General features: G+C 49.1%; 5 protein-coding genes across 5 annotated transcripts; 4 read left to right on the top strand and 1 right to left on the bottom strand.

The window, feature by feature from the left end:
• Window positions 1-1806: 1806 nt before the first annotated feature.
• On the top strand, window positions 1807-3149 carry B0J16DRAFT_321588 (uncharacterized protein; the record flags this gene model as incomplete). The annotated part of the gene is made up of 3 exons (XM_046125643.1): window positions 1807-1973; window positions 2274-2386; window positions 2782-3149. 3 exons carry the CDS (start codon window positions 1807-1809, stop codon window positions 3147-3149), a joined length of 648 nt encoding a protein of 215 aa, XP_045981255.1.
• Window positions 2896-4338, top strand: B0J16DRAFT_154656 (cell division control protein 42). Its single transcript, XM_046122103.1, has 4 exons — window positions 2896-3272; window positions 3470-3589; window positions 3789-4167; window positions 4239-4338. The coding sequence occupies exons 1-4, from the start codon at window positions 3250-3252 to the stop codon at window positions 4302-4304; spliced, it is 588 nt and encodes a 195-aa protein (XP_045981256.1). The 5' UTR covers window positions 2896-3249; the 3' UTR covers window positions 4305-4338.
• Window positions 4339-5724: 1386 nt separating this feature from the next.
• B0J16DRAFT_401024 (arginase family-domain-containing protein) lies at window positions 5725-7352 on the top strand (the record flags this gene model as incomplete). Its single annotated transcript, XM_046132557.1, has 3 exons — window positions 5725-5844; window positions 5909-6369; window positions 6409-7352. 3 exons carry the CDS (start codon window positions 5725-5727, stop codon window positions 7043-7045), a joined length of 1218 nt encoding a protein of 405 aa, XP_045981257.1. The 3' UTR covers window positions 7046-7352.
• A 3858-nt stretch (window positions 7353-11210) lies between these two features.
• Window positions 11211-13577, top strand: B0J16DRAFT_385900 (uncharacterized protein; the record flags this gene model as incomplete). The annotated part of the gene is made up of 1 exon (XM_046131537.1): window positions 11211-13577. One exon carries the CDS (start codon window positions 11211-11213, stop codon window positions 13575-13577), a length of 2367 nt encoding a protein of 788 aa, XP_045981258.1.
• Window positions 13578-13903: 326 nt separating this feature from the next.
• B0J16DRAFT_154743 (histidine phosphatase superfamily) lies at window positions 13904-15957 on the bottom strand. Its single transcript, XM_046122105.1, has 2 exons — window positions 14405-15957; window positions 13904-14343 (listed from the first exon to the last, which is right to left on the bottom strand). Exons 1-2 carry the CDS (start codon window positions 15854-15856, stop codon window positions 14230-14232), a joined length of 1566 nt encoding a protein of 521 aa, XP_045981259.1. The 5' UTR covers window positions 15857-15957; the 3' UTR covers window positions 13904-14229.
• Between the last annotated feature and the right edge of the window lie 14 nt (window positions 15958-15971).

Raw genomic sequence — 15971 nt, forward strand, 5'->3', positions numbered from 1 at the left:
CTTCAACGGCTCTGGGGACGCTAGTCGATTTAGCTCAAAGCATACCGTATTAGAGGATCTCTTCTAGGTAATGGATGATTAGATAAGATATTCTGGGTTGACCATCGGTTCCTAGTTGTCACTGCCCCGATGGTCTTTCAAGTCATGGGGTCAATAACATTGTCAATTCACCTATTGTTTTGTATGTTAGGGATAGAATCCAGATGATTATAGCTGATAGTTGAAAGGAATCCAAGTGGGTGTGGCGTCACAATGTAGCATGGTGCACTTTTCGCATGTTAGTTGGTCACCAACAGCAATATGTCAGGTAAGAGTTCGCCGAGAGGTACGCCGATAACTGCTCAGTGCATCTGTGTGCACAGTCTTGGAGCATACGTGGGAGAGATTCTGATATGCCAATTTCGAAGAAGGTAAACATACGCCGGAATCAGTACTGATACCAGAGAAGCAAAATTGAGTCGGGAAGCTGATTGTTTAGTTTCCAATATTGAAGAAAAGTGCAGTTTATCAAATGCAATGTTCTCTTCTGATATATATTTTTTTTAACTTGATAACCAGAACACATCTGATGAATATCATATGCAGGCGAGATACTATTAATTCTTCCTATAGGTACTCTGTACTCATCCCACGTTGCTTAAAATGAATTAATAGTTCAGAAAAGAAATTTGATAGCTGTCAATTCTGAAATTTCATGAGTACAACGCAACAAGATTCCGAGGCTGATCTCGGCTGCATAAACTCGAGCAAGGACTCGTTGATAGAAGCAATATCCCTGGGCTGAAGCTTGAGTGTGGATTAGGGTCCTTACTAGCGAGCGGGTGCTAGGATAACTGATCCCGAGATTTGGACCCCCCAGTCACCGATTTTTTGTTTCTTGCAAGCTCGTCTAAAGGCTGTCTTGAGAAGCACAAGCAGCGACCGAAACAATGTTTTCAATTGAATGTGTCGAATAAGAGCCCGTAAAAAGGACAGGCTCTGTACTAGATTATTCTAGAGTTCTAGACTCACTAGATGGTCAAAGGAAAGCCGGTCCCCAAGATGAAACACATGGCATACAGATCCATCATAGACTACGCCATGGTCACGCGGGATTGCTAATTTGCATCAAAGCGCATTCCTAGAGGATGCAGACAGACACAGACAGACAGACAGACAGACCTCTGGACGTCAAGACCAGGTCGAACCTCAAACCTCACTGCATGCAGCTCATGCGAAGCGAGACAGGGTAATCAAGATGGGACAGACGGGACGAGTCTTTTGACTACCTAGGTACTAGGCATGAAACGATAGTGAAGCAGCTCAAAGGACAAACAATCCCTAACAACAAAGTACGCATCTGGACTGGGTGAAGTGATCGAGATATGGACTTTAGAAACATTGGGTGATCGTCACTGCACATAGGGACTGACCTGACGCTAAGAAGCCCTGAAGAGCAGGCACTCTAGGGCACTGCGGCACTGTAAACAGCCACTCTCTGAGCCTCAGGTCAGTGGAGGTTTCCAACCTATGGAATCTTTCACTAAGTGGGCTGTCATCCAATTATGTACTTCGGTCCATACCTCTCGTTATGTACTTTGGATCCAATGCCTTCGAATTATAAAAGAATATCTACAAATCCACCAGCTCGGCTACAACACAATATAACACTTGAACCCTTGCTCTTATCTTGGATCCCTAAAGTCCGGTCGGTAAACGGAACGATAACTCTAGTACCTGGAAGAGAAAGAATAGACAGGCATTATCAGTTGGCATTATTAGCCAAGGAACAACCTAACAGTCCGGTTACCTGATGTTTCTATCCTCATGCTCTTGGAGCTCGACGTTGTTTCAATTGATATTACCAAGTCCCGGTTTATAGAATACAACTGTCCCTTTCCGCCATCGTCGTCACTTCTTGTGAACTACACCTACTCACTCTGTCCGTGGTGGTACCTAGAAGAAATATCATATGGACATATGGGTTCTCACCGGTAGGTAAGGTACAATTGGTAGATTAGTACCTACGGCACTTTGCTGCACTGCCAATGTCGTAGCGCTCTTACCATAGGTAGTATGTGTACCAAAGTAGGCACTAACTCTGTACTGTACTGAGCTGTATCCGTACTTACTAACGGTTTGTATCTTTTCCACCCGCTTCCTCTCTCCTGGACCTCCTGCCCTGCCTACCAAGTTAGTCTAAACCTGGAACTCGGGCAAAGAAGTGCTGATCCATAGAACCTCCCCTCCCCGTAATACCCATTCCCTGTTCGACTCTGCTCTGCCCTGTCTAGCCTGCAGATTGGCCCTAGGACTGGACTGGTAGCGCTGGTCCCTACCATTCATTGTCTACCTAGTGGTCCATCATCTCTAGCTACTAGGCAGTACTTCCATGGACTACTAGATGGTAGGTACCTGGGCCTTCTTTGCCTTGGTTTTCTGCCTGGCTTGCCTCTGTAACGGTATCTCAGAGTACCTAGTTCAGCTGTCTGTGCAGCTTTCATTTGCTTAGGTAGGTACCTTAGCTTCCATCCATGGTACTAAGATACTAAGGTCCACCAGTTCTCTGCTATTGCCAGTACCACTACCTCTCCTACTGTACAGTAGGTACTAGTTACTGCCGTTACCACTACCTGTCCAGGGCCGCCTGTGCCTCTCTCTCTTTCTCTTTCTCTCTCCCTCTCCCTCTCCCTCTCTCTTTTCACTTCTGCCTGTGTCTCTTTTCCTCCCTCTCTCTTTTGCTACCCGATTGCTGGGCGCGCAACGAATCAACTAACCGTGTCTCTTCTCGTCTTGTTGCAGGTCCAAAACTCCCGTCAACCACAGCCTCCTCCTCACTCACTCTCCGCCTCCACCCATTTGCTGCATCAGGTCCCGAGGCCAAATCGAGCCAGGCCAAACCGAACCAAAACCAAAACCAACGCAACGCAACGCAACTCCATACCAATCCGCCGCCAGCCAATCTACCTACCTACTTACCGCAAGCCGCATCCACCACAATCTTGACTTCGACCACCTACGTCCGACATCAAAACAATAAAGCGCCAACAACAGTCTCTCGGTATCGCCTTGTCCTCCATCTCGCAACCCCGACACTGCCATCGACACCGACCGACACCGACACCGACTTGACTTTCTCCGCTTCGCTACCCCCCGCTCTCTTACCGTAGTCGCGCGCAACCGCCCGCCAATAAAGCTTTACTACTCTCGACCGCTTGCATTTCGTTCTGACAGAGTCGAGCTCCTACCCAGGAGTCTTTGAGAGGAACAATGGCGGTTGTCGCTACCATCAAGTACGTTTGGATGCATGGGCTCATGTCGCTGTGCTGAGTTGCGTTGTGCTTTACTTTGGTTTATCTCCTTACCGAGATCGCCTTGGAAAACACAACGCCCTGAGCATACCTGCGCATCGCATCTGCATGTCGTCTCGTCCCTCTCTCGCAGTTTACCTGTTTGTCCCAGGAGCTAATCCATCTACCCCCTTAAATAGGTGCGTCGTCGTTGGTGACGGTGCTGTTGGAAAGACTTGTCTTCTCATCAGCTATACAACAAACAAATTTCCCTCCGAATATGTCCCGACTGTGTTCGACAACTACGCTGTCACTGTTATGTGAGTCTACCTGCACACCCATCAGATCGACGCCAGCCCCCCACACCGCACCCCCACCTGTGATGGACGTCCTTTTCTGCGAAATCCTTCTCGACCCAAAGTAGCGATGGCATGTTGAGTGGTTTGTGATACATTTCACATGCGCATGTTCCTAATGGATAAATGTAACCGGTCAAGAAGGCTTGCTGACTGGCTGTAGGATCGGTGATGAGCCATACACTCTCGGACTATTCGATACAGCCGGCCAAGAAGATTACGACCGACTGCGACCTCTGTCATATCCTCAAACCGATGTCTTCCTTGTCTGCTTCTCCGTCACCTCTCCTGCTTCGTTCGAAAACGTTCGTGAGAAATGGTTTCCCGAGGTCCGCCACCACTGCCCCGGCGTTCCCTGCTTGATCGTTGGCACTCAGGTCGATTTAAGAGACGATCCTAGTGTCCGTGAAAAGTTGTCGAAGCAGAAGATGCAGCCGGTACGACGAGAGGATGGTGAGCGAATGGCCAAAGACCTAGGTGCGGTCAAGTATGTTGAGTGCAGCGCCCTTACCCAGTACAAACTTAAGGATGTGTTTGACGAGGTATGTTGTCATTCGTGGAACCCATTGTGGTCTAGAGAGGCTCGTGAATATTTTTCTGACTTGGTATGCAGGCTATTGTGGCTGCTCTCGAACCCCCCGCACCAAAGAAGAAGTCGCACAAGTGCCTCGTCCTATAAACGGACAGAGGTCGGCCGCAGTCGTGCCAGGACACCATTTGCTTCCACTTACCTGTGGGAATGGTTGTCAGCCAAGAGTATGCTCAAGTGGAGGTGCACAAATAGAACTCTTGGTAAAGGCACAGCGAGACAACATCGGGATGATCAGAGCGGACGAAAGGGACATGGCAGATTTCGCGGAGGTAGGCAGTCCTGTTTTTTTGACGGGGACTGGATGAAGCAACGTAACTCGGGAGGAAAAGCGTCTTTCACGAAAGAAAGACGGACGATCGAAAAGGCAATTTGGATCAAGGAGCTGCTGGAACACTGAGCGTAGCCCTAGTCGGCAGCCGGAGCCTCTTTTGATGACGAGCCGGCTCTGGTCAGTGAAGCTCATAAGCTTTTACGGACGGCATCTGGCAAGCTTGTCCTCTGATCCTCCCGAGACGTTGCGGTTAAGAAGGGTGAGAGAAACGACGTGGGAGCCGACGGAGAGGATGACTATTCATACATCCGGGCGGGAATGCTTTGATAGGACAGTTTGGCGATTGGGGTGCAATTTACATCAATATCTTGCCTTGATTCATACTACGTTATAGAAACTTCTGCATTTATCTCTACCTATGGCCCGAATGAGCTATATTGACTTTCAAGAAAACTGCACAAAGACTGCAAGTCTGTTCCTGAGCCAGCATTGGAATGACGTAGGGATACCAGCCGTGCTTCTTACGGTATTATAGTCGATCGTTGGTGTTAGGGATTTAGTTGGCAGAAACTCACACCTACCGGTCAACTGATGGGCAAAGCGTTGTCGTCGTCAAAGCATGGCATCCATAGATAGGTAGGTAGACAACTGAGTAGGAGACCCTGTTTTGGGGGTCATCTTGTTTATAACTTAACTGCCGAGAACATCAGGCGAGGTGAGTTGTCGCTCCAACTTTCCTATCTCAACCTAGTTCCAAAGCGACAGGACCCGTTTTCCGGACAGTTTCTCTAAGCCCAAAGATGAGTGCATCGAGTCTTTATCTGCGATTCTATGCCTAAATCAGGCAAATGGCCTCCAACCTCAAGAAAGTTCAGGGCCTTCAAGGCGGGGAAGAAGACGTTAGACAACTGCGGGGTGTTTTCATGACATTTTTCTGATGATCGTTTAGTTGATTGACCAATTAGACACCATTAAGGCTTCTTTTGAGGCTTTCTTTACATATATCGGAACAAAGACATACAGTACAATATCATATCTTGATGGGCCTTGACTCGTGGGGCCGGATGGCGGCCGGCCGGCGAGGTGGAGGGCATTTAGGTCCCTATAATAGACATTCCTATCTTCCTCTTTCCCTCTTGTTTCTTTCTTATTCCCTTTCGTTCATACCCTTCTTGTTCTTCTCTTATCGGTGTCGAGTCCAAACACTTGCGGATTGCAACTGATAAGTCGACCATCATGAAGCTATTGAACCTCCTCTCGTTGGCGGGGCTGGCAGCGGCTTGTGCTCATGATCATGATGATAAGGAGTGGACCAAGGAAGAACTTGATGAGCTCGAGGCGAAATGGGGTTACGAGGTATGTGAGAACTTCTAAGGAGAGAAGCTTCTCATGAAATGTATACTGACATGACCTATCTTAGTGGCCCTTTGCTGGTATCAACACGTTTGCCCACCTCAACCATGTCAAGTGTCTCACTGAGCCCACTGAGCCCTTCGACATTGCTATCGTCGGTGTTCCCTTCGACACCGCCGTGAGCTACCGCCCAGGTGCTCGCTTTGGACCTCGAGCAATCCGCTCAGCGTCTGCCCGTCAAACATCGATGCGTGGCTTCAATCCTCGGGCAGGTGTTAACCCGTACCAGAACTGGGCTAAGATCGTTGACTGTGGCGATGTTTCTGTCACGCCAATCGATAACGGTATTGCCCGTGAGCAGATGACTCAGGCGTTCAAGCAGCTTGGTCGTCGGAGGACTGTGTCGGCGCTGGCCCCAAAGCCTCGACTTGTAACATTGGGTGGTGACCACTCCTTGGCTCTTCCTGCTTTGAGGGCGCTGAACGAGATTCACGGGAAGCCAGTTCAGGTTCTGCACTTTGATGGTAAGTCCCCAGGCCGATATTGACGAAAGGAGCCCTTATGTAGACTTGATCCAAAGAACCCGGCCACTAACACATTCGTCACAGCTCACCTTGATACATGGAACCCAGCTGCCTATCCCTCATGGTGGGGGGCTACTCACTTTAACCATGGCTCAATGTTCTGGATGGCCAACCAGGAAGGCTTGCTCTCCAACTCATCTTCTGAGCGCTCTGTCCATGCCGGTCTGCGCACTCGTCTCACAGGCACTGACTTCTCCGACCACGAAGACGATTCGTCACAGGGCTGGGTCCGTTTCACAGCCGACGACATTGATGACCTTGGTACCAAGGGGATCATCGACGGCATCCTTAAGGTCCTAGGTACGGAGAACCCCGTTTATCTTTCCGTTGACATTGACGTTCTCGACCCTGCCTTCGCGCCTGGCACAGGTACCCCCGAGCCTGGCGGTTGGTCTACTCGCGAGTTCATCCGCATCCTCCGTGGCCTTGAGGGTTTGAACCTTGTTGGCGCTGATGTCGTTGAGGTATCTCCTGCGTACCAGAATGGAGGCGAGGAGACAGCCCTGGCTGCTGCCCAAGTCGTCTATGAGATTATCAGCTCCATGGTCAAGAGGGGTCTCCAAGATGGCGGGAAGGAAGGCAACGGTGGCAATGCCGCTCAGGCCAAGGATGAACTATGAGAGGTTTGTACCGAGAGATAGGCTTAATTGGTACCATGTGTTTACGAATGATGGAGCGGGAGTTGTATAGGATCATGTCAGAATGTACATCGACTAGTGTGTAATACGATTACAGTTGGGCGACAAGACATCAGAGTGTTTGTGCTACACAACGGCTCGAGGGGCACTCGAGAGCTCTTGCTCTTAGACCTGTAGGTGCTTAGATTTATCCATAGATATGGTTGCCTTTGAACTGTATCCATATCTACATCCATCCTTATCAACGACCAGCACGGACACTTGATGGTTGAAACTTTTAAGATTTACATTGATCACTCACTCACTCACTCGCTAAGCTCGCTAATAATGCTTTGTCATGGCATTGATCTGAGTGACAGATATACGGCATGACCACAAAGGAAGTCGATCCACTTGAAAGACCAAGGGCTAGATCGACTGGGAAACATGGGTGGGTGAACAGAACATCCTATCCTGATGGAACATCCACAGCCAGGCCAGGCCTAGAATAATAGGCGAGGCCTTTGCTTGCCAAGTATGGATACTCTGGTACTGTAAGCGGGTCAAGGCGTACGGTAGCATCGCGGGACGTGGTGGGATCAGAGATGGGACCACTAACAGTAAATGAATGCGACTATCAGACCGACGTTTACAGAAGACCAGTAAGCTCGCTGAGAGGAAGGCATTTTGCATACACACATACATACATGCATAGGTATCTACAGTACAGTACAGAAAGCATAGAGCGGGTGGCGCGTTTACTGTACGAAGCGCCTGAGACTCTTCCCAAAATAGAACATGTTTCCATCTGCCTGAAGGCGATTGTGTTTGGGAGTGGGATGAGATGCTTCAAGACTACAGCAAGGCCCATGTTGATGTTTCACAACGACTAGGGGTGGTTCAATGCAGCAAGGGGAAGAATACGAATCGACTCACCTTCGTCTTCCCTTTGTCCTGTACAGCGGATGGATCTCATATCTTATAAACGTCCATAATATTGCCTTGTCTACCTAGGTAGTCTAGTCTAGTACCTGAGTGATGGATGATACAAGTATGAGAGATATGGAAACAACAAGAATGGAAATGAAATCATATCTGCATTGAGGAATTGCTTTTTGATACAACGGTAAAACAAAAGTAATTCCGTAGCTGTCAAAGGCTTGAGCGTTTCAAGCGACGCGGGCGAATTGACTCTTTGAGCGGGCAGTGGAGATAGTTTAGGTCCATGCTTTAGGCTTTAGCGCGTATAAGGATGGAACCCACCACCACATTTACGAGCATCCATCCATTCATTATAGGGGTCCAAATACAGAGTGTGTACAGTAGGTTAGTACCTAGGTAGGTATGAATCTTAGTACCTATGGAAATACACCAATTCTGTTGAGAGTAGAGTCAACTTGGGAGATTCCTTCAAGTATCGAGTCGAATTGAATCGAGTTATTGATTGTACTTTAATCTTGTTCCCATCTCCAAGCCTACTAGGTATCTACCTAGGTATTCAAGGTAATTATCCGTACTAACCGGCTTGGATGACCTCTGTTTGTATCCATATCACCTTACGATTCAATGATACTAATTACATTACCTGCACTAACCCAGCCAGCCTGATGTTAGACCAATTACCCCTATCCGTATATTCTTGAGAATTCCAGAGCTCGCGTGGTAATGGAATTGGCATTGGCATTGGCATTGGCATAGTCACGGTAGATCCAATCCTGATTGACAGACAGAGACAAGGAGCCAAAAGACGGGACGGGATCGGATTGGACAGTGTGGTATTTGGTATTTGCAAGGGTACGCTTGTCTGTCTTAGTCTCCTTGTAACATTCACATTCACATTCACATTCACATTTCCCTCGCTCACAGAACCTCAAGACTCAAGCTTCCACTATGTTTCAAGATGACGGGGGACTTCTATTGATGGAAACAGTATTATCCTTTAGATGAAACTTACCTAAACTTTCAAGTATATCAGATCCTTCTGATACACCTACAACTGTCCTGTCCTCTACCTAGGTACCTACCTAGATACGGATACCCTACGAAGAATCGACATGATCCTTGTCAGGGTCATTAAACTATCGGAACAGCCAATTCCAACCTTGACCCCCTTTAGGCAATCGATGGACCCAGTCACCCCTGGAACTTGAAGGTTGGGTCGATAGGTAGGTTCTTGGTTGGCCCAGGCCCCCCTTGGTCTGATGGACGGGAATTCTTCCCCCAGAGCCTCCTCCCCCAGGTAGTGGCCACTGCTGTGCTCTCTGTCCCCTGAACTGAATTGAACTGTGGGCAGATATGCATTAATCTGTGACGTGACTGGCTCGCCGTGGTCCGTCGTCGGTTGCCGCCTTGTGGCTTTCAAGTCTAGCCGGTTCCTGACTAGTAGGTAGTCTTTCTTTATTCAGATAGGTACCTAGGCTGGTTAATTTTATGCTTGTGCATTGACGTTCAAGACTTACCTAGATTTCACTTTATGAATTGACCATCAGTCATTTCTATTCATGCAGGTAGGTACTGTATCAATGGATGTATCGTATAACACATCGGTGAAAGATTCAATGGATAACTCTAGATCCCGATTGATTGATTGATTGATCAATCATAGCAGTAAGTCACTGCTCAAGGTATTGCATTGATTCACTCTCTACAGTACTTCTCTCTTGTCATTCAATTCTTCCACCAATTCGTAGGTAGGTACTTACACCCATACCTTAGCACTAAGTTACTAGACTAGGTACCTACCTAGGTAAATAGGTACAGTAGGCAGGTACTAAGGCTGTTGCCCATCAACACCTCCCTTCTTCATGTACCTTTCTTGATCACCTTAGGTCCCTCTTGCTACTTCTCATTCTTCTTTATCCCCTCCGTTCTTGCCTTTTTACTCACAACTTCTCATTCTTTCATTTTTCCAATATACGAATCTTTGTTCTTTTCTTCCTCTTCCTCTTCCTCTTCCTCTTCCTCTTCCTCTTCCTCTTCCTCTTCATAATTATCCCTTCTCAAATCTACAGGACACTCCACTCGCCCACCGACCCTCCTCCACCTCATTCCCCTACCTGGTCGACTGGCCTTTTTCTCTCCCTCCCTAGCGCGCCTCTTTGCTCATTTGGGCATTATTACCTTGCATTATTATTTCCTACCTGCGTACAATACATTACTTGACTGGACTGGTCTGGCCTGAACTGGACCGGCTCTATTACTACCTACTACCGACCTACTGGCCTACGAACACAGCTGACTTGGTAGCTAATCTTCTTGTTCCTGGCTGTCGGCCTGAGGCTCACTTCACACACCCCCTGTGTTTCTTGGTCCCTGATCTTTCAAAGGTCAACCTGACCTGGACGACATCGAAATTCATCCCTCTTTCTCCCTCTCTCTCCTCTCCCTCTTTTGATTCCTCGTTCCCTCCACATTTGTGCCGTCCTCTCACCGACGCCGACTTTTGTCTCTTCTTCTTCTTCTTCTCTCCTCAATCCTCACTCACTCTGTTCAAGGCTCTCGTTGCTCCTTGGCAGATGCAGTGTCGTCTCTATTCCTTCTCTTGAGACAATAACTTTGGCTTCGTCGACACTCGTTTCGGCCGTATTGCTTTATTAATATTTTGATCTGCTCGCCCGTCTTCCCTGGATATCATCCTAAGCTAGACCAAGCCAAGCTACGCACTGTCGTGCTTTACATTTCTCGTCCGACCTTACGATACATTCGCTCGTGCAATCGACTACCGTTATTTTGCATCTTCAGCCTCGCCAAAACTTCCGGTTTCGATTCGACCGAAGCCGTTCAAATTCGAGTCCATATATACTGAACGCTTGCTTCCTGGAACCACCTTTTTCTATTCCATCGGACTCTTTCGTCTGACTTCCTTTTGGATACCTTGATACGCTTCATAATTCTCGATTTTATTGGCTTTGTTCAGCATACATATCTGCTTCAGCCTTGTTATCCGGTCCCCTTTTCTCTGTTGGGATTTGAACGATTGTCTCTTGAAAGACAGCTCTGCTGTGCAATCAGTAAACTCAAGGTTCGGATCGTCTGAAGTTACTCAGCCGGACCGTCCTCCCAACTTCGCTGCTCTCTCCGTGCCTTACTCGGGCACGTCCAATTCTTCAAAACGGCTGTACTCTCGCACGCCGGGCGGGACTCGCTCGTCCCCCCTCATCTGCTCAGCATGCAAGACCTCAATGGGCCTGTTGGCCAGGGTGCCCCTAATGGCCCTGCCAATCGCTTCGGTCATGCTTCCAAACCTTCCAACAGCGATACTGGCTTTTCACACGGCGCCTTCAACTCAAACATCTCGGGTTTCGCTGATCGACACCCTCGAAGAGGCAACATCCCCTCAATCAATACGCAGCCCCAGCCTATGGCCCAACAGGCTTCCAACAATGGAGCAGATATGGCAACGCCAGGTACTGCATTTGACATGCAGTTTACTCCTCTGTTGCCTTCTCAACTGCTTCTCGGTAGCCCTTTCCAGCCCGGAACTCCAGCTGCATTTGCTAGCCCTCAGTTCCAGAGCCTTCCTGGCTTTCAGCAGCAGCAGGGAAACCATCAACAGCAGAATGGTATTTCAAGCCCTGTGCAGCAGACTATCTCGCCTCAGTCATATGGAGGAATAGTCTCTCCTTCTACATATGGTGCCCCTCAGTTCTACCCTCCCCAGTCCCCTACTGGTGGCTTCGGTATGCAGGCACCTCTGCCTCCTACCTCGCCTGTCTCAATGGGCTCTGGCGTCGTTACAGGAACTAGCCGAACGGTCTACTTGGGTAACATCCCCCCGGACACTGTTGCTGAGGAGATTCTTGGCCATGTTCGAAGTGGTCAGATCGAGTCAGTTCGTCTCCTGCCCGACAAGAACTGTGCTTTCATCTCTTTCCTTGACGCTAGCTCTGCCACTCACTTTCACTCTGATGCTATCTTGAAAAAGCTCTGCATCAAGGGCCAAGATATCAAGATCGGCTGGGGCAAACCTTCCCAGGTTCCTACTTCTGTCGCTTTGGCTGTTCAGCAGTCAGGGGCTTCGCGAAACGTCTATCTTGGCAACTTGCCTGAGGAGGTATCCGAGGAGGAATTAAGAGAGGACCTTGGTAAATTTGGTGCCATTGACACAATCAAGATCGTCCGCGAGAAGAACATTGCGTTCGTACACTACCTATCGATTGCCAACGCCATCAAGGCTGTCTCTCAGCTCCCGCAAGAGCCGAAGTGGCAGGCCCCTCGTCGCGTGTACTACGGCAAGGATCGTTGTGCCTATGTCTCCAAGACGCAGCAACAGAATGCTGCTCAGTACTTGGGCATTGCTCCTGGGTATGCCCATATGTTGACAGGTGCCGATCGTGATTTGATCTCGAACGCTCTAGCTCAACAATCCGTTGCTGCCGCTGCAGTTGCCACAACCGCTGGCGGCATCAACAACCTCGGAAACCGAACCATCTACCTTGGCAACATCCACCCCGAGACGACAATCGAGGAGATTTGCAATGTTGTTCGCGGCGGACTTCTTCACCACATCCGTTACATCCCCGACAAGCATATTTGCTTTGTTACCTTCATCGATCCTACCGCAGCTGCTTCTTTCTATGCCCTCAGTAACATCCAGGGTCTTATGATCCATAATCGACGTCTCAAGATTGGCTGGGGCAAGCACTCCGGAGCCCTTCCTCCTGCCATTGCCCTGGCTGTGAGCGGCGGTGCTTCTCGAAACGTCTACATCGGTAACCTCGACGAAACCTGGACCGAGGAGCGCCTGCGACAAGACTTCTCTGAGTATGGCGAGATTGAGCTTGTCAATACCCTACGTGAAAAGAGCTGTGCTTTCGTCAACTTCACCAACATTGCCAATGCTATCAAGGCGATTGAGGCTATCCGCGGTCGGGAAGATTACAGGAAGTTCAAGGTAAACTTTGGCAAGGACCGCTGCGGTAACCCACCTCGCCAGATGCAACAGGCTCAGTCTCCTCGTGGAGATGGTGTATCTTCTCCTCCACCTAATGGATCCCAAAATAGCGGTTCTCCTACCAACGGCAATACCCCTCAGCAATCCGCTGCTCTCTTCAATGCCAACAGTAACCCTCTGACGATGTACCTGAATCAAGTGTCCCATCAGGCTCAGCAACAGCAGCACCATCAACAGCAACAGATTGCTGCTCAGCAAAATGCTTTGTTCGGCACAGCCCAGCCTTCGCCTAGCGATCTCGATCTTGGCATCTCTCAGCTTAGCATCTCTCAGCAAGTTCCCGTTTCCGGTCACGGTCAGTCGGCAAGTATTTCGAATGGATACCCGGCGAACAGCGCAGCACCTGGCTCCACTACCATTGGCGGTCTGCTAGCCCCCGGTCGTGGTCAGCACAGCCGGGCTGTCAGTCTTCCCGTGCTTGCTCCAGGATTCGAGAACGGCGGTAACTCCAACGGCATGCCCGCTGAGAACGAGCGACGAGGTCACCACTATCAAGCCAGCTACGGTGGTATGGGATCTGGATTTGGCCTCGCCATCCAAGGAGGTTTGAACGGATGGGTTGAGGAGGAGGTTGCTAACTAATGACGCTTTCGCATCTTCATGCTTTCATCACATGCGAGATTGGACGAAAAAAAACTTGCTTAAATGTTGTAATTGACGCTGCTTATGGGCGTACTGTCCTTTGTGTCTGGGCTTTACACACCTTCATTCTTTGTTTTCTTTTTATTGATAATTTACCTTTTCGGTGTATCTTTATTTGCTTTGGAAAGTCGGTCTTGCTTCCTGATGTATTGCTCAATCGAAGGAGGTGGGAGCGCTGAGGAGGAACGAGCTTTGTGGTTAATACGTCCTTCTATAGAAGATAGGGGCGCTTATGGCTGGGACGAGACGCTGTTTGCAAAGAGAAGATTCTGCATGGGATGAATGAGAGGATATATCACCTGCGTTTGGGTCTACTGCGGAGTCTTAGGTTAGGTCAGGCTTTATAGTCTTGAACGTAGATCATATGATCACTTAAAATCACGTTTTAATTAATGTTGTACACTGCACCTATGAACTCTAGTGGTTTCTATGTAATTCGGTTTGCGTCGTATGCACGCGTCTAAGAAAAGAGCCTCTAAACTTTTTAGACTGGCAGGAGTTCAAGGCTCAGGATCTTCATATCTGAGTGCTGCCGGCGTGGCAGTAGGGCTAGCTGAGAAGACCTGTGATAAGGGCGTAGCTCTCTCGACGTTTAGTAACCTGAAGGTTCGGGCCTGGAAGGAAATGCAGACTCCTTCATATTAGAACGGCACTGGTTTTTCCAATTGGTAGGAGTAAACTTGTCCACGATTTCCTTGAATGCTTCCTGGTAAAAGTAAGTGGTTATTCAGCGAAGGCAAGAAGCAAGGGGGGTACGGAGTGCTTACCAGAGTACAGAAGGACTCATCTCCATCTAGATGTTTGCCTTGAGGTTTGCAGCCAGGAACTGTGACTGGACGGTCATTGTAACGAAGGCGAACATAGTAGCCCTTGAGTCTATCTTTTTCCTCCTCGGTCAAGTCGGAGCTCTTCTTGCGACCAATTCCCGGTGGCGGTGATCCCGCCGAAGGTTTTGGTCGGTCACCCAAGCCTACCGAGGAACATGTACCGACAGATTTAATAGCACCCATATTGGCATGTCGAAAGAGTTCAATTGCGACGTGACTGGTGAATGGTGGCCAGGCTTCTTCGTTGAAAGCCCCGAGACTAGCAAGCGTGGCGGCAAGCGTAGTATCGTGACACCCGCTCATTGCGAATTTTACAGAGGGATGTATGGTGATAGAGCCTTGCTTATTGGTGGCCAGCTCATACTCGCCATCTGCCGTAGAATGCTCAGCACTGCCGACCATGCGAGAAACAATATCGCCGAGTAAAGCACCAATACCAAGCGTTCGATACTCTTGGCTTTCCTTGTATCCAGCAAACCACTCCTCCACGCCGATCTTCTCGATGATTCGCTTCACTTCTGGGTCATAAAACTCCTTGGGAAGCCGGGTATCTGGACCATGAGCTTTCGTGGAATTGATAGTATCCATGATTCCACTTAGACGAGGTCGAGAGTTTACAGCAACACGCGGGTTATCTTCAGGCATCCAGCGGCCGAGGCGTTTATTCAAATATGCCATCTCGTCGGAATCGTTCCATCGTTCAGCACACCGCTCAGCAAAGGCGCGAGAAAGAGTAGCGAACCGACGGCAGTTGCCATCGTTAGGGAAGAGGGTTTCATCGGCGGGCGATCGAGTGAGGATGGTGGGAGGGTGGTGGCCGGGGTCAGAGCCACGAGTGGACGGAGGATAAAGGCCGTAGAAAGCTTGCTGCAGAGATTCGAGAGCACGAGTAATAGGCGTCGCTCGAAGGTATATAGCAGCAGTATCAGTGTCGGTTGTGAGATTTTCTGGAAGGAACCGAAGCTGATTAATGTATAGATGTCGCAGGCGCTGACCCAGATTGTACGTAGTTTCTCGTCCACGATCCGTCAACATGCCCATTTCGCAAATATCATCGAGCTCACCATTCTGACCTGTGGCTATAATAGGGGAATCATCGGGGCCAATTTTCTCAATTCGTCGCTTCCACTCGAGAGCAGTAAGACCCGGGCTTGTGGCAGGGTTATGTCCCGAGTTGGTAACAGAAGGGTCGAGGATCACACTGGTCAACCGACGGGCTGCAGAGCAGTATGGCCAGTCGGTTGCGAGACCTGCCGAAGCGAAGCGAGCGTTGACAGGAGTGCGCTCGCCATGTCGGAGAAGGATTTGAACGTGTTGAAGGCGCAGTTGGAGTGGATATAACTGCTTAACCTCGTCTTGTGAGTACGGAGGCCGAGGCTCGAGAGTTGTCATGATGAGGATCAATTGAGGTTTCGCTCAGCGGCAATAGGCAATTTACATCAGAATGATGATCAACAAAATGAACTAGGCTAGAGGTAGAGTATCACCTAGTCAGTTTGAAGTCATG

The sequence above is a fragment of the Fusarium flagelliforme genome (assembly GCF_020744385.1).
Source record: "Fusarium flagelliforme strain FIESC 12 MPI-CAGE-AA-0113 chromosome Unknown B0J16scaffold_5, whole genome shotgun sequence".
NCBI classification, from domain to species: Eukaryota; Fungi; Ascomycota; class Sordariomycetes; order Hypocreales; family Nectriaceae; genus Fusarium; species Fusarium flagelliforme.